Source organism: Cervus canadensis, chromosome 2 (assembly GCF_019320065.1).
Source record: "Cervus canadensis isolate Bull #8, Minnesota chromosome 2, ASM1932006v1, whole genome shotgun sequence".
In the NCBI taxonomy this organism is placed as follows: domain Eukaryota; kingdom Metazoa; phylum Chordata; class Mammalia; order Artiodactyla; family Cervidae; genus Cervus; species Cervus canadensis.
This window is the reverse complement of record NC_057387.1, coordinates 7,366,424-7,392,151: the sequence shown is the minus strand read 5'-3', so window position 1 is coordinate 7,392,151 and position 25,728 is coordinate 7,366,424. Positions and strand designations below refer to the sequence as shown.

Sequence of the window (25,728 nt, the reverse complement as noted above, 5' to 3'; positions counted from 1 at the left end):
GGCTCAGCGGTAAAGCACCCGCTTTACCTGACGGTGCAGGAGAAGCAGGCTGGATCCCTGGGTCAGGAAGACCCCTCGGAGAAGGAAATGGCAACTCACTCCAGTATTCTTGCCTGGGAAATCCCATGGACAGAGGACCTGGCTGGCTACACTGCATGGTGTGACAAAGGAGTCGGACACGACTTAGCGACTCAAGGACAATAGTTGATTTACAGGGTTGTGCCAATCTCCTTGGCCTAACATTGTATAACAGAGTTGTGGAGCTCTGTGACACTGTATGGCATTTTTCTGTAGAGCAGAGTGACTCTGTTATACACATGATTATAGGTTAATCCCAAGAAATTGGATATAGTTTCCTGCGCCATACAGGACTTTGTTGTTTATCATTCTCAATGTAATTGTTTCCATTACCAACCCCAAACTCCCAGTCCTTCCCTCCTCCCTTCCCTCCTCCCCCTTGGCAACCACAAGTCTCATCTCTTTCAGTTTACTGTATATTTTGCAAGCAGTTTCTAAATAATGGGCGTATGAGATCAGGGTTGCAACTAGTAAAACAATTTTTACTTGCTTGAGTAAGGTTCTACTAAAATTGCATCACGAAACTGATGCTTTAAAAATATTTACCAACCAAAGGAAGTAAGCATTCATAATCCAAAACTGGATTCTTTTACCCTACCTCTGCTTGTCTTGCCCTTTGTACTTGTATTCTTAACTTGTGAAACCGTGTTTCCAGACCCTGGGCCCTCAGTCATGCTACATCCTGCTGGTTAACAATTTCTGGAGAACCTACCTTCTGAATATTTGAATAGCCATCTTCCTCTTCTGCCTGCTGATATTTACTTTCTCATTACTTGCCCCCTGAGTTACTGCAATAGCCACCTTGCTGCCTAAGCAGCTTCCTGTCTTCAACTCTCCTCTTCTTTCCTGCCTCCAAGCAGCTGCCAGAGAGGCTTTCTTTAGAAAAGACCTGTTCTGCTTAAAATCCTCCAATGACTTGCAGGGTAAACGACAACCTCCTTAGCTTGGAAGGCAGTGCCTTTCAAGATCTGGCCCCTGAACTCTCCCTGTCCTTCACTGACTCCTTAGACTGCAACAGAACCAAACCACTTTCTTGACCCCCTTCTCTGGCTTTTGAATCATTGCCCATGAGCCTTCAGCGCCTCTCCTTTTTGCCTGGCGATCTCTTGGTCACCCACGACTATAACACCAAACGTTCAGCCTCTTTTTGGCAGCCCTTTCTTCACCCTCTATTTATACTTTTTATTTTTCTCACTGGAATGGAAATTGCTCCAGGGAATGACCCTGGGTTGTTCATCTTGATATCTTCCACAGCTAAACGCTAGCTTGGGGACTGACTTCCTTGGTGGTCCAGTGGTTAAGAATTTGCCTTCCAATTCAGGGAATATGGGTTTGATCCCTGCCTTGGGAACTAAGATCCCACCACCCCCAGGGCAACTTAAACCCCCATACCTGCAATTAGGGCCAGCCTCAGCCAAAAATTTAAAAAAAAAAAAATTTTTTTTTTTAAATTGGCACTTACGTACTAAGTAAATGTGAGTTGAATGTTTAACGTTTCCAAATGCCCTTGTCTCATGTCCAAATCTGATATCCCTATACTTCTAATATTCTTATACCAAACCTGAGTTGTTGGCTTGGCATAAAGCTCATAGTTGACCTACTTCCTTCCTAGCTCTACCTTTTCTTACCTGCCCCATGCTCTAAAACCACCTCTAATTCCCATTCATCCTCCTATCCCAGACCACCTGGAAAAGTTCCCCTTTGCCCAGTTGTTCCAGCAAGATTTGGTGAATTAGCAAGTTGACTAATTCATATGAATTGTGGTGACGTGGTTGCTGAGAGGAGAGGGATTTCTCATTTACTAATCTCTGATAAGATTTTAGACAATGGGAGGACAAAAGGATTCCATCATTCATGTTTTATTATCATGGTTTTTCCATCTTCTATCTAACAATAACATTCAGAATCTTGTAAAATGCCTTACCGGAATCAAGAAATGTTCAGTTTAAAGCTTCTAAAACACAAAGAGACATAGCTAAATCTTTCTTCCATAAGCAATGATTGACTTCACCTCTACTCCATTATTATTGACATGCTGAAGGATTTCAAAGTTCATGATTTAATTCAGTAGAGTTTAGTACATTTAATAGTGATTATCCAACATTTGTTTAAGGGTGATGTGAATAAAGCTGAATTAGATACTGAAGTGAAAATTCTGGTTTTATATGCCCCTTCTCTCTAATTCTCAGTATAAAAGCATCCTTATCTCCTGCCGACTCCTTCCTGTGCAGCTGTGGTTGACTTTTTCTTATAATGCTTTCTCAGTTTAGACACTGATATATCTTTGTTCACTGGGCTTAATTTGGGACAGCAATGTTCCTTCCAATGAGTTTATTCTGTGCTTTCTTTTGCAAATCCTCCAACCCCTAACCCCCTTCCTGGACCATTTTCTACTTATGACATTGAGAGGGTTTATCATTGTATACTCACAGACTCACATTGTATACTTTTGACAGGGGCTCCCCTGGAAAACTCAATCCTTTCTCACTTCTGTGATTTTCTTTTACCTCCACCATGGTTCATGTTCTAGGAAGACAGCCCAGGTGGTGGTCCTGTCTAGTCTATCCTGGACTACCCTGCTCTTTACTAGCCACTCTCTTCATTGGTTGTGCTCTCTTCCCTAGACCCCCAAATGTACCCACAGTCTATCTAGAAGGAGTTTTAGGGTGCTTTGAAGGCAGCCAGTCTGCAGCAACAGATGTAGACCACCATCCAGCTGCCTCTCCACCACGAATTCTCGTATTTACATATCCATTTATTTAAGCACAGTCTTCATACATCAGGGGTAATCTTTGAGAGTCTGTATTGTTGTTCTCTTGGGATAGAATGGTTGGAATACAGAAAGCATCCAAGTAGCTCTGAGACTTCTATTTCTGGTAATGCAGATATTTGCTGGTCCTTCACTGTTGGCACTTTCTTTCCATAGGAGACTAGAAGAAACAGAACTGGGTGAAGGATCCTCAAATCCCTAGAGTCTGAAGTGTAATTTTCCTGCTGCTTCTGGAGATGCCTGTTGGGAGATGATAAGGCTGTGAAATTAGAAAGAGGTTCATAGATGCTGCTTTTGTCACTCCCATGGGATGGGGATGCTGCTTTTATTACCTTCATTTGTCCTAAAGGCCCTTGCTCCATGTGACTTTGCCATCCCTCCATTCCTCTGAGTTTCGAAGGTCTCTCTGAACAGAAAAATACAGCCCCGTGTCCACTGCAAATAGGAGTCCCATCACCAGACAGAAAGTGATTTGGTGCCAAGGTGGAAAGAATGATGAGACGGTTTGTAAAGTTTCTTGATCTGAGCAGAGGGATGAGAAAAAATGACATTTGTTAAATGGAATAAACAGTGAGGTCATCAATGTAAAGTCTTTCTGACACCTGCTAAGAAACAGATTCTATGGATTGTGGGGGAGTCTGGAAGAAAGCCATAGCTTCCTCCTACCAGTTTTGGATTCTAGTGCTTCTTGAGCAATAGTGTTTTCATGTTTGATGGAGGTATTTGTAGCTGGGTTTTGCGTGAGATCATCAACCCTGAATATTCATTGGAAGGACTGATGCTGAAGCTGAAGCTCTAATACTTTGGCCATCTGATGCGAAGAACTGAATCATTGGAAAAGACCCTGAGGCTGGGAAAGATTGAGGGCAGGAGGAGAAGGAGGCGACAGAGGATGAGATGTCTAACTCAATAGATGTAAGTCTGAGCAAACTCTGGGAGATAGTTAAGGACAGGGAAGCCTGGCATGCTGTCTATGGGGCTGCAAAGAGTCAGACATAACTTAGCGACTGTACAAAGCAATGAGAGATATCAAAGTTTAAGTTGTGAGAACACTATTTCTTAATTCATTAACTTTCTCTTGTGTCTCAAAACTATACTCATTGTATTCATCCCAGTCAAGGAAATCTAAAAAAAAACAAAAAAACAAAACAAAAAAAAAACCCAACACACACACACAGTGAGCCATTGAAATCTACTACTTATCCTACTTATCGTCAGAAAATATTTCTTTATCAAGGCTCACTAACTAAGAGTCCAAGATGGAAAGAGGTAGAATTTGTTGGTTCTCAACCTCTTAGCCATTAAGATTGTCTTAAAGTCATTCCTTGCTGTTGGCTATAAGGTAGTAAGATTAGAGTGGAATTTTAGTCTCAATTTTTAAAATCTTAATTTTGATATAATTTTGAGCTTAAAAAATGGTTGCCAGTAAAGTACAAATAACTCTTAGATATATTCTTTACTTAGATTTACTAATTGTTTGCAATTTGCCCCCATTTTCTTTATTATTTGCTCTCTCTTTTCCTAGCTATTTGAGAGTATTTACTTTCCATTTAAATTGTGATGAAGTTATTTTTATGCAAACTATGGCATTGTTTTGTTAGAATCTCAGATGTGTGTCTATCTTGCTGTTTTATTACATATTAATTGCTTACAGTGCATTGTTGTTCAGTCACTCAGTCGTGTCCAAATCTTGGTGACCTCATGGACTGCAGCATGCCAGGCTTAACTGTCCTCCACTATCTCTCAGAGTTTGCTCAAACTCATGTCCGTTTAGTCAATGATGCCATCCAACCATCTCATCCTCTGTTGCCCCCTTCTCTTCCTGCCCTCAGTCTTTCCCAGTATCAGGGTTTTTATCCCAGTCTGATTCCAGGTGGAAGTTTTGGGAAATTAGGAAGTCCAGGAGCACCATGGCAGGGCATCTCTGACCCTGGAGGATGGTGCTACGGAAACTGGAGATGTTTTCTAAGTGATTTGGAAAGTGGAATTCAATATCAGTTAAGTTCAGCTGCTCAGTCATGTCCGACTCTTTGGGACCCAAGGACTACAGCACGCAAGGCTTCCCTGTCCATCACCAACTCCCAGAGCTTGCTCAAACTCATGTCCATTGAGTCGGTGATGCCATCCACCCATCTCATCCTCTGTTGTCCCTTCTTCTTCTGCTTCAATCTTTCCCAGCATCAGGGTCTTTTACAATGAGTCAGTTCTTCACATCAGGTGGCCAAAGTATTGGAGTTTCAACTTCAGCATCAGTCCGTCCAGTGAATATTCAGGACTGATTACCTTTAGGATTGACTGTCCTTGCTGTCCAAGGGACTCTCAAGAGTCTTTTCCAACAACACAGCTCAAAAGCATTAATGTTTAGGTGCTCAGCTTTCTTTATGGTCCAAATCTCACATCTATACACGACTATTGGGAAAACCATACCTTTGACTAGACAGACCTTTGTCAGTAAAGTAATGTCTCTGCTTTTTAATATGCTGTCTAGGTTGGTCATAGCTTTTCTTCCAAGAAGCAAGTGTCTTTTAATTTCATGGCTGCAGTCACCATCTGCAGTGATTTTGCAGCCCAAGAAAATTAAGTTTGTCACTGTTTCCATTGTTTCCCCATTTATTTGCCATGAAGTGATGGGACCAGATCCCATGATCTTAGTTTTTTGAATGTTGAGTTTAAAGCCAGCTTTTTCACTCTTGTCTTTCACCTTCATCAAGAGGCTCTTTAGTTCCTCCTTGCTTTCTGCCATAAAGGTGATGTCATCTGTATATCTGAGGTTATTGTTATTCCTCCTGGCAACCTTGATTCCAGCTTGTGCTTCATCCAGTCCAGCATTTCGCATGATGTACTCTGCATATAAGTTAAATAAGCAGGGTGACAATACAGCCTTGACGTACTCCTTTTGAAATTTGGAACCAGTCCATTGCTCCATGTCTGGTTCTAGCTGTTGCTTCTTGACCTGTATACAGATTTCTCAGGAGGCAGGTCAGGTGGTCTTGTATTCCCATGTCTTTAAGAATTTTCCACAGTTTGTTGTGATCCACACTGTCAAAGGCTTTGGCGTAGTGAATAAAGCAGAAGTAGATGTTTTTCTGGAATTCTCTTGCTTTTTCGATGATCCAATGGATGTTGGCAATTTGATCTCTGGTTCCTCAGCCTTTTCTAAATCCAACTTGAACATCTAGAAGTTCTTGGTTCATGCACTTTTGAAGCCTATCTTGGAGAATTTTGAGCATTACTTTGCTAGTGTGTGAGATGAATGCAATTGTGCTGCAGTTTGAACATTCTTTGGCATTGCCTTTCTTTGGGCTTGGAATGAAAACTGACCTTTTCTGATCCTGTGGCCACTGCTGAGTTTTCCAAATTTGCTGGTATATTGAGTGCAGCACTTTCACAGCATCATCTTCCAGGATTTGAAATAGCTCAGCTGCAATTCCATCACCTTCACTAGCTTTGTTCATGGTGACGCTTCCTAAGGCCCACTTGACTTCACACTCCAGGATATCTGGCTCTAGGTAAGTGATCAAACATTGTGATTATCTGGATCATGAAGATCTTTTTTTGTATAGTTCTTCTATGTATTCTTGCCACCTCTTCTTAATATCTTCTGCTTCTGTTAGGTCCTTTCCATTTCTGTCCTTTATTGTGCCCATCTTTGCATGAAATATTCCCTTGGTACCTCTAATTTTCTTGATGAGATCTCTAGTCTTTCCCATTCTATTGTTTTCCTCTATTTCTTCGCATTGATTGCTGAGGAAGCCTTTCTTATCTCTCCTTGCTATTCTTTGGAACTCTGTATTCAGGTGAATATATCTTTCCTTTTGTCCTTTGCCGTTGACTTCTCTTCTTTTCTCAGCTATCTGTAAGGCCTCCTCAGACAACCGTTTTGTCTTTTTGCATTTCTTCTTTTTGGGTATGGTTTTGATCATTTCCTCTTGTATGATGTTACAAACCTCCAACCATAGTTCTTCAGGCACTCTGTCTATCAGATCTAATCCCTTGAATCTATTTGTCAATTACACTGTATAATCATAAGACATTTGATTTAGGTCATACCTGAATGGTACAGTGGTTTTCCTACTTCAATTTAAGTCTGAATTTTGCAATAAGAAGTTCATGATCTGAGCCATAGTCAGCTTCTGGTCTTGACAAGAAGACAGACTGTCTTGTTTTTGCTGACTGTATAGAGCTTCTCCATCTTTGGCTGCAAAGACTAAAATCAATCTGATTTTGGTATTGACCATCTGGTGATGTCCATGTGTAGAGTCATCTCTTGTTTTGTTGGAAGAGGGTGTTTGCTATGATCAGTGCGTTCTTATGACAAAACTGTTAGCCTTTGCCCTGCTTCATTTTGTACTCCAAGAACAAACTTGCCTGTTACTCCAGGTATCTCTTGACCTCCTACTTTTGCATTCCAGTTCCCTATGATGAAAAGGACATCTTTTTTAATGTTAGTTCTAGAAGATCTTGTAGGTCTTTATAGAACCTTTCAACTTCAGTTTCTTCGGCAATAGTGATTGGGGCATAGACTTGGATTGCTCTTTTTGTCTTGGAAATGAACTGAGATCATTCTGTCACTTTTGATATTACAGAAAATTTCAGAATTACAGAAAACTTCATCTGTAGAGTTACTATTACCAATCTCTTAATGTTGTTTTGAAGGGTTACTATGATCATCAGATTAAGTGCATGTAATGAAGCATTCAGCACAGTGTCCAGCATACTGAAAGATGCCCAACAAATGTCAGCTTGTTTTTGTTACAGAAGTGGAAATTGAGGTTAAAGAGACTAACTGGCCACAGTCATGTGGTTAATCAGCAGCAGAGCCAGAGCACAGGTTCTGGGACTTTCTGTGAGAAAGTTAGGGGTTACTGCCAGCTGGACTCTTGGCTAAGAGTTGAGGCTTGGGAGAGAAAGGGGATCAGGACCAGGTTAAAAAGGGCCCGCGCGATAGAGACATACAAGAGTGTGGATATGGTTTGAACGAGGTAAGTTAGGACAGGCATATTTATGAGGGAGGAAATGTGGCCTTTGCACCTGCTGTCATGTTTCGGAGTGAATGACACTTATAAAGAAGTCTGTGGAATTGTCAGCAATTTCCTCCCAACTCATCTTCCCAGTGTGAATGCAAGATTCCCAGCACAGGGGTCTCTGGACCCTTTAGGGCTGCACATGTCTTACCTTGAACAACAGTGATCTGCACAGACTCCGAAGACTCGTTTTTTGTCCCGATAATCCCCCTGCAGAAGTAGGAACCACTGTGTTCAAGTTTTGCTTCTGGAATGCGGAAGTCAGAATTCTGATGAAAATACTTCTTGCCTCTGCCATTCTGGAAATACTGGACCTTTATTACAGGAGTTTTCTTCCAGCTGTGACACTTCAGCTCAATGGGCTGTCCCGCATTTACCACCCGTTGAGTGGGCTGGAGCAATAGCCAACCTGGAAAACACAAAGAGAACACAGGCCCGGGAGGCCTCAGCATCCAGCACAGAGCTCTTCCGAAGGGGATGCTCACCACCCAGGTCCTGAGGGATAATGGAACTCCAGACTGGGCCCCATCCTTATATAACTTTCTTTGGGAAAAAGACAGCTGGACTCTAGATGAGAACTAAAGTCAATCCAAGATCTTTTGTCTAATGGGAGAGAGGGACAGACACACACATGATCAAAGCATAAAGTTAGAGCAGAGGGACTAAGTGATGAGGCAGGTGAGAAGCAAGCTGCTGCACCTGTAAAGTCTACACTTGAATTTGCTATGGAAGGTGATAAGGGGTCATTGTAAGTTCTAGATCAAAGAGTAAAAATCATATTAGAAAATAAGGAAAGGTAGATAGACTTTAGAAGGAATAGACAGTTTTAGGATTTTGCAAGACTGTTGCAACCAGTCAGGAAGAAGGTTACTAAGTATCCGCAGGAGTGGCTACAGAAATTGTGAAGGAAAACTCATTGTAAAAGTCGGGGAGAGGAGAGAAAAGCATGCTTGGTAGTGCTGATGGTAACTGCTAATTTCAGGGGCCACAGTGTTTTAGAAAGACCATTTCATTACAGAGCACAGCCTTCAAGATGGAAAAAGTTAATCATCAAAACAACTTTTTTTTCAACTGCCTTGCCAAGTAACCAGATTTCACACACACAGAGAACTTGAAGTCATGGTCAGGAAGTTGGCCTGAATAATTTAAAATGATACTGCAGAGAAATTTTAAAATGACATGAGAAAACATTTATCAGAGAACGTTAAGTTAAAAAGAATATAAAACGTATGTATGCTCATAAAAAAAGAAAGAACATGTACTTAAATATTAACAGGGGGTTACGTATGTAATTAATATATATATAGATACACACACACATATATACATAACGTATGTTGTACATACACACATACGTACACACGCACACACACATATATAGTTTGGTTTCTTTGAGGGGAGAACGTTCTTATTCCATTCTGGCTGTCATGGACTCAGTGAATGTTCATTTATACATTAGTTAAACAAATATCTTATTAGAACTTACTAAGTCATGTTATGCAGATTGGGGACACCCAGATGACTAAGGCACATCAAAGAACCTGTGGTCTGGACATAGAAACACATACACTCAGAAATAATTATAATACAAGTTGATAAGTGCTACCACAGGCTAAGAACAAAGGACTGCATGACCAAAGAGAATGCACCAAAAAAATTCAGCCCAAAGAAAGTCAGCAAGGCTTCTCAGGGAAGGAGATGAGTGAAGTGGGTCCAAAATAATGAGCAGGAGTTTGCCTGGTGAAGTTAATGCTCTTGGTCAGAGTTTAAAACTGTTTACGTTAATTAGATTTCTAAAGTCAGTTCCTAGAGCCAAGTTTAAGACAAACTAACAACTCCCAGACTTGAGGTTTCTCTTGCTTCCTGTTGGTAATTTCCCATTTTATTTGGTCACAGGTGGCCATCTCTTGGGGTCCCCAGGTGGCACTAGTGGCAAAGAACCTGCCTGCCAAAGCAGGAGACATTAGAGATGTGGCTTAGATCCCTGGGTGGGGAAGATCCCCTGGAGGAGGACATGGCCATCCACTCCAGTGTTCTTGCCTGGAGAATCCCATGGACAGACGAGCCCGGCAGGCTACAGTCCATGGGGACACAGAGCCAGACATGACTGAAGCAACTTGGCACACATGCGCGGCCATCTCTCACCTAGCTAGATGATAGACATTCCTCTCAGTAGCTCTATAGATCGAGAGCTAAGTCAACTGAGTAACACAGTCAGGTGTAGGAGCCCCGAAAATCAGCTTCAGAGACCCAAGTCCATGGAATTTTGTTGCAGGTCCACCTCCATTAAACCCACCTTTCCCTCCAGGCTTGTTCCACTCACATACATTATGGAGAAGGGGTAGCCATACAAATAGAGTCAAGCTTACAAGACACAGCAGGTACCAGGCTATGTGATGTGATTTCAGGGACACCAGGAGAGATCTCTGCCTCAACATACTTCTCTTTGCATCTAATGCATGGATTTCGCTAAGACACAAAGACTTTCATTCCATGATGAATGTGCAGGCTGAACATGTATCTGTCTCTATTAGGAGAGATTTCACATTGCCAAATTTAGGCTGAAGTGTATATTTGAGTGTAATGTTGATGGGAAGAGGAGATAGATATGATGTTAGATTAGGGGTGGCTTGTGGGGTAGCTTAGAGAATGTGGAGATTGTGCCTGAGGATGAGGAGATTGAGGTCCTAAAGTGGATTCATTAATTTATTCAATAACGATTATAGAGCATTGATGTCATGCCCTGACCATCAGATGACACCATTCATGCCGTATATATTCATATTCTATGTGAATGTAGATTCCTGGAATTGTGCAGTGCAGCAGCCCTGTACCTAGTGTATGCCAGGCTTTGACATTTTATCTAAGGCCTACCTGTAGCTAGGACTACAATTCTGATGTAATTCAATAGACTACAGATCATCTCATCTTAGTTTTAACCCCCGGGAACATTATTTTTTCAGGGCCTCTTTTTTATCCTTTATTGTTCAGTTCTCTTTTCCCCTTCTCCCACTCACCTACATGGACTTCTAGCTTCACCGGGTCGCTGGGTGCAGAGAGGCCTGTCTGACACTTGTACTCGCCGCTGTCCTCAACCTGGGCATCTGCGATGAAGTAGCTGGAGGTCTGTTTTGAGGTGAGAGTCCCATTGTGCCACCACTTTGTGGAATTGTCTTCAACAGGGTAGGCTCCCTGGCACGTCAGAGTCACACTATCGTTCTTGAGCACTCGGTCCCACCGAGGGTCTAGGCTCACCACAGCCTTTGAGAGATCTGCTGAAGTGTTAAGAGAATGTAGATAAGGGCAGAGAAGTGAGCAGCCTCTATACTGGCATTCCCAGGGAGGCTCAAAACCCATTGCAAACTGAGAGTTGGCAATTCAGCCTTAGTATTGGACTCAGTCTGAGCATCTTGACTTGGAGAGACTTGGCCTCCTCCTTGGTAGGGCCAAGCCCCACTGTACTGGGGGAATTGCCCCTGCCAAGAATCTGCCTGCAATGCAAGAGACCTGGTTTCAGTCCCTGGATCAGGAAGATCCTCTGGAGAAGGAGATGGCAATCCACTCCAATATTTCACCTGGAGAATCCCATGGACAGAGGAGCCTGGAAGGCTACAGTCCCTGGGGTTGCAAGTCAGACACGATTTAGAGACTAAACCATCACCACCACCAACTCCATGTCAGCAGTTTCTTGTTCAAAGAACATTTCCTAACAGTACCCTGCGGCTATTACACATTTACATGCCTCTCTTGATCAATCCAAAGCCATGAAGCAAACTCACCAGCTCGTGTGTCAGCTGAAACTGTAAGAAAAAAAGAATGAAACAAATATTGATCAGCAGCAGAGAACAGGGTGACCGGAGCGTGGTATTTAATCTCCCCTGCCCACCTCTGCCTCGGAGGCCAGTGTTCCCAAGAACCAACATAAAGATAGTAGGGACTTCCCTGGTGGTCCAGTGGTTAAGCATCCGCCTGCCAGTAAAGGGGACACGGGTTCAATCCCTGGTGCCAGAAGTAAGATCCCACATACTGCAGAGCAACCAGAGCTCATGTTCTAGAGCCCATGAGCCACAACGACTGAAGCCTGCACACCCTAGAGCCTGCGCTCCACAACAAGGGAGACCACGGCAACAAGAAGCTAGAGACACACACACACACACCAAAGCGATGGACAGCCTGAGCGCCACAGTGAAGGCCCAGTACAGCTGTTAAACAAACAAACCAGTAAAGATATCTTAAAAAAAGATAAATACAGTAGGGAACGCCTGCCTTCTGGTTTCCAGTGTCTGTACCTCCTAATCTGGTGTCTGCCCAAATCCCTGTTTTCAGTACCCTTCCTCCTTGGTCCCTGTTCAGACCCCCAAATTAAGGGCACAGGTTGAATATCTCTGAATCAAGCCATAGAAACTATCTCCACCCAAGTCCTCTGGAAAGGATAGAAATGAAAAGACTGAGAGAGAAGCATCAGAAAGTGAGAATGGGAGACAGACCTTAGGGACCACCTGGTCCATACTTGTCAGTTTATAGCCAGAGAAGCTGAGACCTAGAGGAGTGAAGTGACAGAGACGTGTCCTCCCCTTTCACCTCCTGATTATGCCCATTTCCCATATCTCTACCCCCTGAAGCTGTGTCCTAGGAGCGAAACCAAGGTCTATAGACATGGTAAGGGATTCTGTCCTTGGTTAAGGGTCTCATTCCTTGCCTGAAAAGAGACGCCTGCTCTGCCCAGAGAGTCTTGTGCTCTGCCCTCAGGCCAAGTGACTCTGACTTACCTAGAAGCAGCAAAGCTGCTGGTGGGAGCAGCTGCCACATGCTGTGTGTTTGAGTGGGCAAGTCACCACAGATGGGAACCCTCAAGAGACCTAGCTGACTTGAAGAGAGGAAGTAAACAGCCTTTCTCCCCACCCCTAACCTATTACTCACCAGTTTTCATTTCTGGGAACTTCATCTAATTCCTGAATATAAATGCAGACGAGTGAGCCCACTTCTTGGTTTAGGACCCACCAGTGCCTTGTTCGAGACAATAGGAGCCTGGGAATGAGACTCAAGAAGGAGAACACTTCCTGAGGGGGGTCTCTTGTTCTATCTCAAAACTTCTCACTCTCCTGCTTGGCCCAGACCCATCTCCAAGCAGCCAGGGCCTGACTACAGAAAGAAAAACAGAAAGTAAAGTCACTCAGTCAAGGCCGACTCTTTGCGACCCCGTGGACTGTAGCCTACCAGATTTCTTCGTCCATGGGAATTTCTAGGCAAGAGTACTGGAGTGGGTTGCCATTTCCTTCTCCACGGGATCTTCCTGACCCAGGGATTGAAGCCGGGTCTCCTCCATTGCAGGCAGACGCTTTACTGTCTGAGCAACCAGCAGCTACCCACAGAAAGGAGTCATTTAAATCTTCAGATCATTAGAAGTGTTCTTCACCCCAATATTATCTGCAGCAATATTTTCTTTTAAAATTGGAGATGTGTATACCTCTGGGATCTGTAAACTGCAGGAGCTACTAACTGAGTGGGAATTTGATCGTGAGATTTGAATCCTCTATTAAAAGAAACAGGCAGTGGGAGAAATGGGCTCTGGGAGGAGGAGATACCACCAAAAAGGTGGAAGGAATGAAGAGAATGTGGAAAGGCGGGAAAGGAAGCAGGGTGAGGTGAGAATGAGGGTAACGCTTCTCCCCAGTGTTACTAGGGCTGTAATGGGCTGCAGTAGCTCAGGTTAGCTTGGACCCCTCAGGGACCCACTGCGGCCTTTGCTGATCTGTGAGCCAGCTCCTTACTGGAAAAAGTAGAGGTGCAGTGCTTAGGAAGTGGTAAAGTTGTTAACCTCTTTTCCTCCTTTCTTGACATTGCTCTGCCAAAATATATACACCCGTACACTCCCCCACTCTCACCCCTATCTGCTCTCACATCAGTCTAGTTCTCACACAGAAAATCAAATGGCTCTGCTTGGCCATTTCAGGCGCCCAGCAGGTTTCTGGACATCTAGGGCAGGTCTTGCTTGGAAAAGCCCAAGAAGTGAGCAGCAGACAGAAGTGGGCCGGTGATATTTGGCAGGGGTAGCGTGGAATCAGAGGCTGGCACAAGTGACCACTGCTTCGGACACATGCCCCTTTTCACTCCGGAGTCATATAGAAACTGCTTCACAGGTTTTGATTTCTCTGGAGCAGAGTTAATCTATCCTCTTCTATTATCATCTGCCCTGCCCCCAACATGCTCCTACAGCAGCCCCTCCCCCACAGGCACTTGGATTAAATGTCTGATTAGGATGGATGGTGGAAAAGAATGGAGCAGCCATTCTAGTGTTCCCTCTCCGGTGATTTCATTTGCATCTTCCAAAATCCAGACTTGTATTTGAAATCTTCAGGCTCCATGCTACAGCACTGTGGTGGCTTATCTGGGAAGCCTAAAACCGAGAGGCTTCCAGGCTTTCTGTGGCTTCAGGGTGAAAGGTGGTTACCTCTCAATGCTCTCTGTTGTTCTTTGTTCCCTGAAGCAGCTTTCTGCCACATACGTGCTGCCAGGCATTCACTTTAGCTTTCCTCCTTTGAGGTTTTATTTTCTTCTTGCCTCATTTCTGTCTGTGGCCTTCAGCTGGAGGGAGGAATTGTCAGCTGTCGAGAGGATAGGCTAGACTGGAAGGAGAGGAGGGAGAACAGGAGGACCCCAAAAGAGTGGGAACCATTCTGCAGGTTTTCTTGAACAGTCCTCCAACCGACTATGGTTGGGGTGGTAAGGATTGACCTTGCAGGAAATGCAAATTTTAAAAAGAAGGACAGATGGTCTCGGTATTATCTTATACTGGAGTGTTTGTCTCTGTGCTTGCTTTTTCTTTTCTCCCTCATCTTTTTCTTTACTCCTTCCGTTCTTCTCTTCCTTCATGTTGAAATGGCAGGCAGAGCACAAGGTTCTGAGATTACAGAGGTCCTTAATTATCATCCCCTGGGACTTGTAGTTTCTTCTGGCTTGGAAAACTCCATGGACAGAGGAGCCTGGCAGGCTGTAGTCCATGGGGTTGCAAAGAGTCAGACATGACTGAGTGAATGATCATGGCAGGGGAAGACTACCCACATAAGCATGTGAGGTGCTTCAGGAACTTTGAAAAGATTTGTGAAATTCTGTGTATCCACAGAGAGGGCAGTGGCTGATTCTGGGGGAGGAGCCCACATGGAAGAGAGAACACCTTTACGGGATCACAAAAGGTAATCGTGTGTTTAGCAGGAAGGCTTTTGAGGGAAATGGGCATTTCAGGCAACAGCAGCATCATGAGCCAAGACTGTAAGTGAAATAGGCTGGCATGTTTACAGAGCTGAGTATAGTTCCAGAGGATTCGTGAATACAACAAAAGAGAAGCACCAACTTTTAAAGGTCTAAAGGGCTGGGTTTCAGATGAGCGTGGGATGGAATTCCAATTCCACTGCTTTAACTTTCTCGGTCTCAGTTTCCATATCTCTAAAATGGGGCTAACAAAAATGGTACCAACCCTAAGGAGTTGTTGTGAAGTTTAAATGAAATAACACATACAAAGTTGTTGGTTCCATATCTAGATACACACCTGTTGATGACTCCCAGAAGTGGAACACGAGAGGCTGAGGCTGTCCCCGTCTTCTGACATGAGTTGTGACACTCACATCCCCACAGTTCTGGGGTGCTTGTGCTCCCCCTTTGTAGCACTCATCACACTGTGGACGGTAAGGTCTTTGAGGGCAGAGAATCTGTTCCTCTTGTTCATCATTGTATCCCCAGCATACAATACAGTGCCTTGAGTAGGCTCCTGCTTAGTTGCTCAGTCATGTCTGACTCTTTGCAACCCATGGACTGTAAGCCCCCAGTCTCCTCTGTCCCATGGGATTTCCCAGGTAAGAATACTGGAGTGGATTTCCATTTCCTTCTCCAGGGGATCTTCCTGACCCAGTGATTGAACCCACGTCTCTTGCATCTCTTGCATTGCAGGCAGCTTCTTTACTGTCTCAGCCACCAGGGAAGCCCCCAAAAGCCATGTGTATGTGTGTGAGTGCTTGGTTGTGTCCGACTTTTTGTGCCCCATGGACTGTAGCCTTCCAGGCTCCTCTGTCCATGAGATTTCCCAGGCAAAAATACTGGAGTGGGTTTCCATTTCCTTCTCCAGGGGATCTTCCTGACTCAGGGATCAAACCCACATCTCTTGACTCTCCTGCGTTAGCAGGCAGGCTCTTTACCAGTTGAGTCACCAGGGAAACCCTTGAATAGACAAGGCACTCAATTAACGTTTATTAGGTGATCATAAAAGACTTTGCATGCTATGGTGAAAAATTTGGACTTTCTTGAACTGTTATCATGGTAGTTTTTACAAAACATAAAACTGATCTTCAAAGTTTTAAGCTGGGGAATGACATAGTCCAAGAAATAGGTTGGAGGGGAAAGAGATTGAAAAGGGAGGAAAATGTTGGATAGTTATTTTAACAGTTGAGTTGAGAGATGGGAGATTCTCTGTTAAAGAAGTGAAAATGCAACGGAAGCCTTTAGGAGAGATGTTAAGAAGGTGGACTGGACAGCATTTGGATGAATGAACAGCAATGAGGAGTGGTTTAGAAGGAGGGACTAGGTGATGCTCAGCCTTCTTATTTGGGTTATCAGGAGGATGGTAACACATTTCTTGGGCATAAGAAATAGAGGAAGGAGAGCAGGCTTTGCAAGAGAGAGATAATGATCTCAGCTTTTGACACTGAGTTGGAGATTGGTGGTGATTTTAGGTGAAGATGTCAAGTAGGCAGTTGGATATGTGGCTCTGGAACTCAGAAGGGTCTGGACAAAACATTTAGGAGGCATCAACATGGTTGATGTTTTAAACTTTTGATAAAAGCTCTAGGCCCTCTCCTAAGAAAAAATGCACATATACATACCATTTTCCCTATAATTTAAGAACCTCCATGTGAAGCCCATCTAGAGAGCATAGATTAATATGAAGTATAAAAATCTCTTTGTTTATAAGAGTACTGAGTGAGAAAGAAAGGGGAACAGTGAGGAAAAGGGGAAGCGAGGGGAGAGGTGGGAAGGGGGTGAAGAGAGGGCCAATGACGGAAACTTAACACTCAGCAACTTTGACAGGGTGTGAAAAGGAAGGATAGCTGACAGAGGAAATTGGGTAGGAGGGGCTAAAGGAGAGAGCGCAGCAAGACAGCCCAGGGAGAATGGGTCTCGTAGGAGAAAGAATTCAACAGTATAAAATGCTGTAGAAAAGTTTAAGTTCTTTTAACGTGGCAATCCAAGAACTGTTTACAACCTTTGCCTGAGCAATTTCAGGGGCTGGGGTTGGGGATAGGAGCTTGATAACTTTCGGCTGAAGATTGGGTAGATGTGAAAAAGTGCTTTAATTTTTAAAATTTTATTTAATATTTATTTATATCTATTTCTGGCTGTGCTGGGTCTTCGTTGCTGTGCATGCTTTTCTCTAGTTGCGGCAAGTGGGCTTCTCGTGGCAGTGGCGTCTTTTGCTGCGGACCACGGGCTCCAGGGCGCCTGAGCTTCGGGGGTTGTGGCTTGTGGGCTCAGCTGTTGCTGCTCCCAGGCTGTAGGGCACTGGTTCAGCAGTTGTCACGCATGTGCGTAGTCGCTAGGCGGCATGCGGGATGTTCCCACATCAGGGATCAGATCTGTTTCTCCTGCATTGGCAGGCAGATTCTTTACCACGGAGCCATCAAGAAAGGCCATGAGTTACTACTCCTTTTAAGTGTCTGTGTTATGAAAACATGACAGGATCCACTCCTCTTCCCCTTCTTACCAGCACCTCAGTATTCCTTGGGGAAGCCCCCACTGTGAGTAGTAATAGAAAGTGGTGATTGCTTTTTATTGTAGAAGCCAAAGGAGATAGATCTCCCCTCTCTGCAACTCCCCTCACCCCATCTTGGGCATGTGTTATGGGCTCAGTTGTGTCGCCTTTAAATTTATATTTTGAAGTCCTAACTCCCAGTACCTCTAGAATGTGACCATATTTTGAGATAGGGTATTTAAAGGGTCATTACATTAAAATGAAGTCATTATGGTGGACCATAACCCAGGATTGACTGGTATGGTGATAAGAAGAGGAGATTAGGACACAGCCATGCACAGAGGGAAGACCATGTGAACACGCTAGAAAATGGCTATCCACAAGCCAAAGAAAGAGATCACAGAAAAAAAAGCAACAACCCTTAAAACACCTGATCTCTGACTTCTAGCCCTAGAACTGTGAGAAAATGAATTTCTGAGGTTTAAGCTCCCCAGTCTGTGATACTCTGTTATGGCAGCCTGAGTTGACTAATGCAGAAAGCCAAAGATCAGGCATGTGATTTAGGCCTGGCCAGTTTGTCTTTCCTGGGATGTTAAATTTTGAATCAGTAAGACTTGGTCACGTATAAGGTAGATGCCCTTAGAAAAGAGGGACACGGTTGGGTCCCAATCACCACAACAGTAGGATTGGCTGACCTACTTCCAGTGACCCTCCAATAGATTCCTTTCTTGACACTGAATATATCCAGTTTCTGATATTGTGCCTTATTATCAAGAGCCCTGAGTGACACAGTAAGAAAGGACAATTAGAAGACGAGAAGTAGAAGGGGGTCAAGGAAAGAAATGGAGATTTTGTTTTAAGTAAAAGCCTTGAACTTGCTTACAGGTCTTTGGGAAGAAGTCAGTAGAGTGGGAGAAGTTGGGTGCATGAAGAGGGAATATATGATGAAGCAAGCACAGGTCCTGAAGACATGAGAATAGAGCATGGGTGGAGAGTCGGTTCTGAGGTGGGTATGGAACACCTCTCCTTTTGAGCTAAAAGCAGGAGGTGAGGAAGAGTCATCAGTTCAGTTCAGTTCAGTCGCTCAGTCGTGTCCGACTCTTTGTGACACCATGGACTGCAGCACGCCAGGCCTCCCTGTCCATCATCAATTCCCAGAGTTCACTCAAACTCATGTCCATTGAGTCGGTGATGCCATCCAACCACCTCATCTTCTGTCGTCCCTTCTCCTCTTGCCTTCAATCTTTCCCAGCATCAGGGTCTTTTCAAATGAGTCAGCTCGTCACATCAGGTGGCCAAAGGATTGGAGTTTCAGCTTCAGCATCAGTCCTTCTAATGAATATTCAGGACTGATTTCCTTTAGGATGGACTGGTTGGATCTCCTTGCAGTCGAAGGGACTCTCAAGTGTCTTCTCCAACACCACAGTTCAAAAGCATCACTTCTTTGGTGCTCAAGACAAGTCATATGCAAACCTATTTTTAGACAATGATTAAGAAAGGTGAAGTACTTTATGCCTGATTGCCTTGATTTTCTTGGGTAAGGAGGCAGTCAGCTGTTGAGAAAGAGGGGGTGAAGGTGATAGTAAGAGGACTTAAGGGTGCCAGAGAAGGTTTAGAGTGGTCCTTATGGTGAACAGGAGAAGGAGCTGAACAGGAGAAATTTACATGTAAAAGGATTGCCAAGCAGTGTCAAGGGCCCAGCAGAGGTTGAAGGTTATGGGTTTGTAGCTAGGCCAGTCCTTGGTTTCGGGAACTTCTCTCCAGTAGTATTCAGATCAAGTATTCTCTGACTAGCTTGCTGACAGCAGTCCTGAGCAGGAGTTCAGGTAGATTATGCCACCTGTAGCACCTCCAAAGCAGCACAATTGGATTGAGGAAACACTAGAATGAAGACAGGCAGAAATTCAGTGAAGTCATCCAAGATACAGAGTCGTGAGAGGGAGTGTGAGCGGCAGGCTGGCCTGTTGTCTTCAATGTAGCCCAGAACTAGAACTCTAGTTATTGATTGCTATGAAACAAACCACACTCAAATTTAAAACAATAATCATTATGGTGTAAAACAACGGACATTTGATTGTTCTCATGGGTTATATGGGTCAGGAATTCAAATAGAGCATAGTAGGGATGGCTTATATCTGCTCCCTAATATCTGGGGGTTGCTCTGGGAAGAATCAAACAGCTAAGGGCTAGAATCATTTGGAAGCTTTTTCATTAAAAAGAAAAAATGGGGGAACACTGAGAAAGACAAAGACGCTCAGAAAGTAAAAAAAAAAAATACTAAGGACAGGACCCCACTTCACAGATACTAAATCTCAAACACAGATGGAAAATGCACCCAGAATGAGGCACCTCTGAGAGGTTTGAGAACAGACACGCTTATAGAGACACACAAAGGCAGTCAAGGTGAGAGAACAGCTCCAAAAACAGGAAGAGACAGACAGAAAGGAAGAAAACTACAAGGAACTGAACTATATTTGTGGTGGGACCTTAAACCACTGCCTGTACTTTAGCTGTTGCCATTAAAATAACAGTCTACTGACGTGCAAGAGCTTTCCAGAAAACAGATGCTATCTGTTAGAGTGACTTGTAATACCCTACTTCGTTATCTCACATCAGAATACACTTAGACTCCCCCCAGATTTGCAGAATTTAAGTTGGTGATGTGGTATGGGAAAGATAATGGTGGAAGAGGAAGGAAATCCAAGTTTTGGTTTCAGTTTGACAGAGGCTAGCTGTCAAGCCACTTCTCTTTCCTAAGCTCATCTGTAAATGATGTAATTGAACTAGATTATATCTAGTTCTTTCCCTTTTAACATTCTATCATTTTTAATATGTGCTAGTCACTCAGTCTTGTCTGACTCTGTGTGACCCCATGATCTGTATCCCACCAGGATCCTCTGACCATGGAACTCTCCAGGCAAGAATACTGGAGTGGGTGACCATTCCCTTCTCCAGGGGATCTTCCTAACCAGGAATCTAAGCCAGGTCTTGTGCATTGCAGGCATATTCTATACTGTGTGAGTGACCAGGGAAGCCCTGTCATTTTGAATGCTGGCTTCCATTTGAATTTCTAAGCCTTGCAGAAAGTGATGCAAGAAATACAGGGTCAAGCCTAAGGATAGCCTTCTCACACGTAGGCATTAAGGAGAAGGCAAAGACACTTCCTCGTTTTGCGCTTAATGAGGCCATGACACAGGGAGGAAGGACATCTAAAACAGAAACTTGGTAGCATCTAAGGAGGAAACTCTCACCGAGGAGCATGGGCAATAAAAGCACACAGGTTGCTGATTACCTTGTATGAGCTTCCATGTGTGGTGGCCCTGAACTAATACAGAAAATTTAAGGGAAAACAACCCTGAATATTCATTGGAAGGACTGATGCTGAAGCTGAAGCTCTAATGCTTTGGCCACCTGATGCAAAGAGCTGATTTATTGGGAAAAAAAAAACCCTGATATGGGGAAAGGTTAGGGCAGGAGAAGAAGCGGGCAACAGAGGATGAGCTGGTTGGATGGTATTGCTAACTCAATGGTTTGAGCAAATTCCAGGAGACAGTGAAGGACAGGGAAGTTTGGCATGCTGCAGTCCATGGAATAGCAAAGAGTTGGACATGACTTAGCAGCTGACCAACAAATTCTTAGAGTGTGTTTGTGGTAGCTTCAGGAGATAAGTGCTCAGGATCAGGAACTGAAGGAACTTGGTGCAATCCAGACCATACTTCAACCTTCCCCTCAATGAATATTCCATCCTTAATCAAAAAGACCCTCACCCATTCAAAGGGCTAAAAACAGCATAAAAGTGGGATCAAAAAATCTTCGGGCGTCCATCACTTGGGAAGACACCCACCCTATTCTCTGAGTCTGTAACTTTGGCTTCTGCCCTAAATAAACTGCTTCTTGGTTCTCTATGTTCCTCAACCTCAGTGTTTGTTTTTTCTTTGAGTTTTGTGTTCCTTGCCCAGATTTTTTTGGATGAGTTGGATAAGAGCTTGCACTTTTTGATAAAGCTTTTCTGGTATTCAAAGTAATAAACTTTGTCTTTTAAAAATTCTGATGAAGGCCATAAGACTATTTTTTGGGAGTCCAGGGAATTTTCTAGCAGAGCTATCAAATTAATAGTGCTAAGATTTAACAGTTAATTATAAAAGCTGAACTCATGCTTTCTCTTCCATGCAAGTCAGTCAAACTTACTAGAAAAATGAAACTGACACCAAGAAAACAAAAACAAAACAAAGCAAAAATGCTTAGTTTTGAAATGGTTTTTCTTTAGTGCCATCTTTTCATCAGTGGAAATGTGAGCAGAGCTCAGAATCATTCCTAGAACTTCAGTCCTTTCTCCTCTTGCTTATATTTTGTGTTGGCATTTTAAACAATTACTTGTTTAAAACTACACACATGATCTATAATATATTCTTTCTATAAATAAGTGAAACAATTAAGAAATGTCGAGGCAGCCTGATTGCAGCTTGGAAAAGAATTTCCAGACATAGAATATGGCAGACAGGAGCGAGGTTTTAAGAACAAAGAGCAGAGTTAACGTGGGCCCTGGGAGCACAGCAAACAGACACCTCCTAACAGGTCAGGGAGAGCCAACACTTTTTGTGGGTTAGTAGCCAATTTTTATAGCCTGAAGACAAAGAAAATTCCTGCTGGAAGCATAATGTGGTTGGTTATGGTGTTATTGGGTAACTACCAGGGTGGAAATTTTTGCCTAATTTGGGGTGAGAAGCTGGCTGGTGATGATCAGGGGGGCTTTTAGCAATGGTGAGTTACAAAGGGTCTCAGTAAGTTTCAGAGATGACCTGGTTCTGGGCTCTGCTTCTGTGGCCTTGGTACAAGGCCCTCATACCTGTGGCCTTGGGACAGGACTCCACAAGAAATAAATAAAGTAAAAGTGACAGTGGTACATCTCTCCCCCAGTTTCACTCCCCTGCTTAGAAATAACCACTGAGAAGTTTGCAGTCCTTCCAGAACTTCCCCTATACACCCATATTTATGTAAACATACATCTACCCTATGTATTTGTATTCTGCTTATTTTATTCCTATTGTTCACATATTACATTACATAATTATTCTGCAACAATTATTTACAACAATTCCACATACGCATAGGCTGCAAATGCACATATCACTCAGTATTTTCACTTTTTTTTTTTTTGGCCATGCCATGAGATTTGTGGGATCTTAGTTCCCTGACCAGGGATCAAACGCAGGCCCTGGCAGTGAAAGTGTAGAGCCCTAAACACTGGACCACCAGGGAATTCCCTCACATTTTTTAACTGAAGAAAACATACTAAAAAATATTTATTTTTGAGGAATGTGTGAAAAGGAAGAGACCATGTCACTCCTTGTATCCTTAAAAGACTCATCATCATTAGAACGTGATTATCTCTTACAGATATTGCCTGGTCCAAAGTTACTTCTCCCTTTCTTCCTTGCTGGTAGAACATGATTTGGTTCAGATATATGGTGGTAAGACTCTGCCTGCAATGCAGGAGATCTGGGTTTGATCCCTGGGTTGGGAAGATGCCCTGGAGAAGAGAATGGCTATCCACTCTGGCATTCTTGCCTGGAAAATCCCGTGGACAGAGGAGCCCGGCAGGCTACCTACAGTCCATGGGGTGGCAGAGTTGGACATGACTGAGCAACTTTCACATGGTGTCCATGAACTTGAGAGAAGACTAGACATTTTCCTAGCCCCAGGAGGTGGTTTCTGGTTAGTCTAAGTCAGTGGTTTTCATATTTGAGCTTTATCATAGTCATCTGGAGGCCCAGTTAAAGCACAAATTAGTGAGCCCCACTCTCAGATTTTCTGATTCTCATGGGGCTCCAGAATTTGCATTTCTAACAGATTATGATGCTAATCCCTAGAGTAGGAAATGGCAACCCACTCCAGTATTGTTGCCTGGAAAATTCCATGGACAGAGGAACATGGCAGGCTACAGTCCATGGGGCTGCAGAGTCAGACACAACTGAGTGACTAACCATATGATGTTAATACTGCTAGTCACGCTTTGAGAACCAATTCCCTTGCTAGTGATTTATTTAGAACTGAATGTGTAATACAGCTCTGGACAAAGAATCCTCAAGGGCAATCTCATTGTGGGGGTAGGGGGCCAATTCTGGAGCACAAGCAGCAATAAATTCTCTGTCAGTCTTTGAACATGGTGATGTTTAAGGATGTGATTCTGCGAGTTGCTGCAGCCATCTTGCCTCCATAAGGGAAGTGGCTAAACTGCTAATGATAGTAAAGAGAAACATCTGGGGGACTGGTGACATTATTGAGTCATCGTTTAACTAGCCCTGGAACCACCCTGTCTTCAGACAACTTGATGTATGATATAGCGAAATATCACTTGTTGTTTTAGCCATCTGAGAGTTTTCTGGTACTTGCTGCGGAAAGTCACCTAACTGAAACACACACTTCTCTCCGAGCGATTTACCTAAAGTCAGATTTTGGGCATTTTTAGATTGCTTCTAATTTTTAAAAAAAATTTCAGCTTTATTGACATAGGTAGTACAAAAAAATTATAAGATATTTAAAGTGCACATTGCGGTGGCTTGTTTTATACATATATAGTGAAAGGATTTTCTCATTTTAGTTAATTAACACATTCATCATCTCACAGACTTTCTGATTTTAATTATTTTCAATAGTGCTGCAAAGAATGGTAGTTTAAAATATATTTTGGCATTTTTCCAAAGGCCATTTTCCCAGAGGTGAAATTATGATGGCATACACATGCATATTGCTCAACTTTTAATAGCATTTCCACATTTTTTTCCAGAACAATTGTTTTAGTTTACACTTCATTCAGAAATCCATGAGAATCCATTTAATCACATTCTAGGCAAGTAGTAGACAAGAAATGTGGTCTTATTATTTTAATTTGCATTTCTTTGATTTCTGGTGTGTCTGAACATTACTCTGGTTGTGGCTTATAAACAGGTTGGAAGGAGTAAGACTGGGAGCACAAAGGTCAGTTAGGCCCTGCAGTAGTCATGGTGGCAGATGGAGATGACTTGGGACCAAGGTAAGGGTTAATGGTAGCGGAGTTTGGATATTTAGCAAAGAGAACTGGAAAAATTAGATGTAGATTATGAAAGAGAGTAAGGAAACCCAATGATATCTAGATTTCTGGCTTGGGAGGTGCTATTTCTCGAGGTAGAAAATAAGATGAGAAGAATTTTAGCCGGAATGGAGTAAGGAGATATAAGTTTGAGTGTGGATATTCTGAGTTTGAGATGCCTGTGGGACACAGTGGTGGAGTGGTCAGAATCCGTTGGATATCTGGAAGGAGAGGTATGAGTTAGAACTAGAGACATGGCCTCAAGCAGAACTGTGCTTTAGGAAATTACCTGGAAGCCATAGAAGGGTTTCCTTTATTTACTGAGGCCTTGGGGCCTCATCTTGATGAGATGAAAATTATCATTTTGTCACTGGCCTATTTCCAATGACAAGATGATAATTTTGAATCACTTAGAACCTCATTTAGAACTTCCTCTGTCCATGGGATTTTCCAGGCAAGAATACTGGAGTAGTTGCCATTTCCTTATCTAATCTTCCCAACCCAGGGGGTCGAATCCATGTATCCTGTGTCTCCTGCATTGCAGGCCAATTCTTTACCTATTAAATCATCAGGAAAGCCCTAGAACCTCATTTATACTTCTTCAAATGTTCTTATCTAATTTTGATTTGCTACTGATCAGGGCAGCTTCAGCCCTACCCAGGAGTAGTTTCTAGCAATTCTTAGCATGTTTGGCTTAAGACAGTGTTCCCACCCTCCTGAATAGCCTTGCTGGGGACCATGCACTTGATACAGCTAAAGGACAAAGCAGGCCTGAGGGGGAGGTTCTAAGCCATTTGAGGAGCAGTGATAACCACTAGGATTCTTGGCCTTCCCCAATCAATAGAAATTGACTAGAGGCCAGACAAGAAATTCAGGCAAGGCTTTACTGGGTCTTCTGCTGCAGCAGGGGGAAGCGGGAACAGATTCCCTTGCTTGCTCGCCCAGGGGGAGAGGAGAGGGTGGTTGGGTGGTGGCTGTTCCTTACATGGGGCGAGGGTGTTTCCAGGGGTCAGCAGGAGGCGTAGCTTGGTGGTTTTCTACACCTTAG

General features: G+C 43.4%; 1 protein-coding gene across 2 annotated transcripts; it reads right to left on the bottom strand.

The window, feature by feature from the left end:
• Positions 1–1,921: 1,921 nt before the first annotated feature.
• LOC122430259 (low affinity immunoglobulin gamma Fc region receptor III-like) lies at positions 1,922–12,777 on the bottom strand. Of its 2 annotated transcripts, none has more exons than XM_043451004.1 (6): positions 12,642–12,777; positions 11,652–11,672; positions 10,890–11,147; positions 8,024–8,281; positions 3,181–3,370; positions 1,922–3,088 (listed from the first exon to the last, which is right to left on the bottom strand). In XM_043451004.1, exons 1-5 carry the CDS (start codon positions 12,679–12,681, stop codon positions 3,192–3,194), a joined length of 756 nt encoding a protein of 251 aa, XP_043306939.1. In that variant the 5' UTR covers positions 12,682–12,777; the 3' UTR covers positions 1,922–3,088; positions 3,181–3,191. The 2 variants fall into 2 exon arrangements, with proteins under 2 accessions (XP_043306939.1, XP_043306940.1); XM_043451005.1 differs by having other exon boundaries at positions 10,890–11,144; positions 12,642–12,775.
• Between the last annotated feature and the right edge of the window lie 12,951 nt (positions 12,778–25,728).

Excerpts from the sequence above, each read along its gene's own strand:
- LOC122430259 (XM_043451004.1), bottom strand. The coding sequence starts at position 12,681 with ATGTGGCAGCTGCTCCCACCAGCAGCTTTGCTGCTTCTAG. Across the intron at positions 11,673-12,641 it reads AGCAGCTTTGCTGCTTCTAG|TTTCAGCTGACACACGAGCT; the intron begins GTAAGTCAGAGT and ends TTTTTCTTACAG. Across the intron at positions 8,282-10,889 it reads GAAGCTAGAAGTCCATGTAG|GTTGGCTATTGCTCCAGCCC; the intron begins GTGAGTGGGAGA and ends TGTGTTTTCCAG.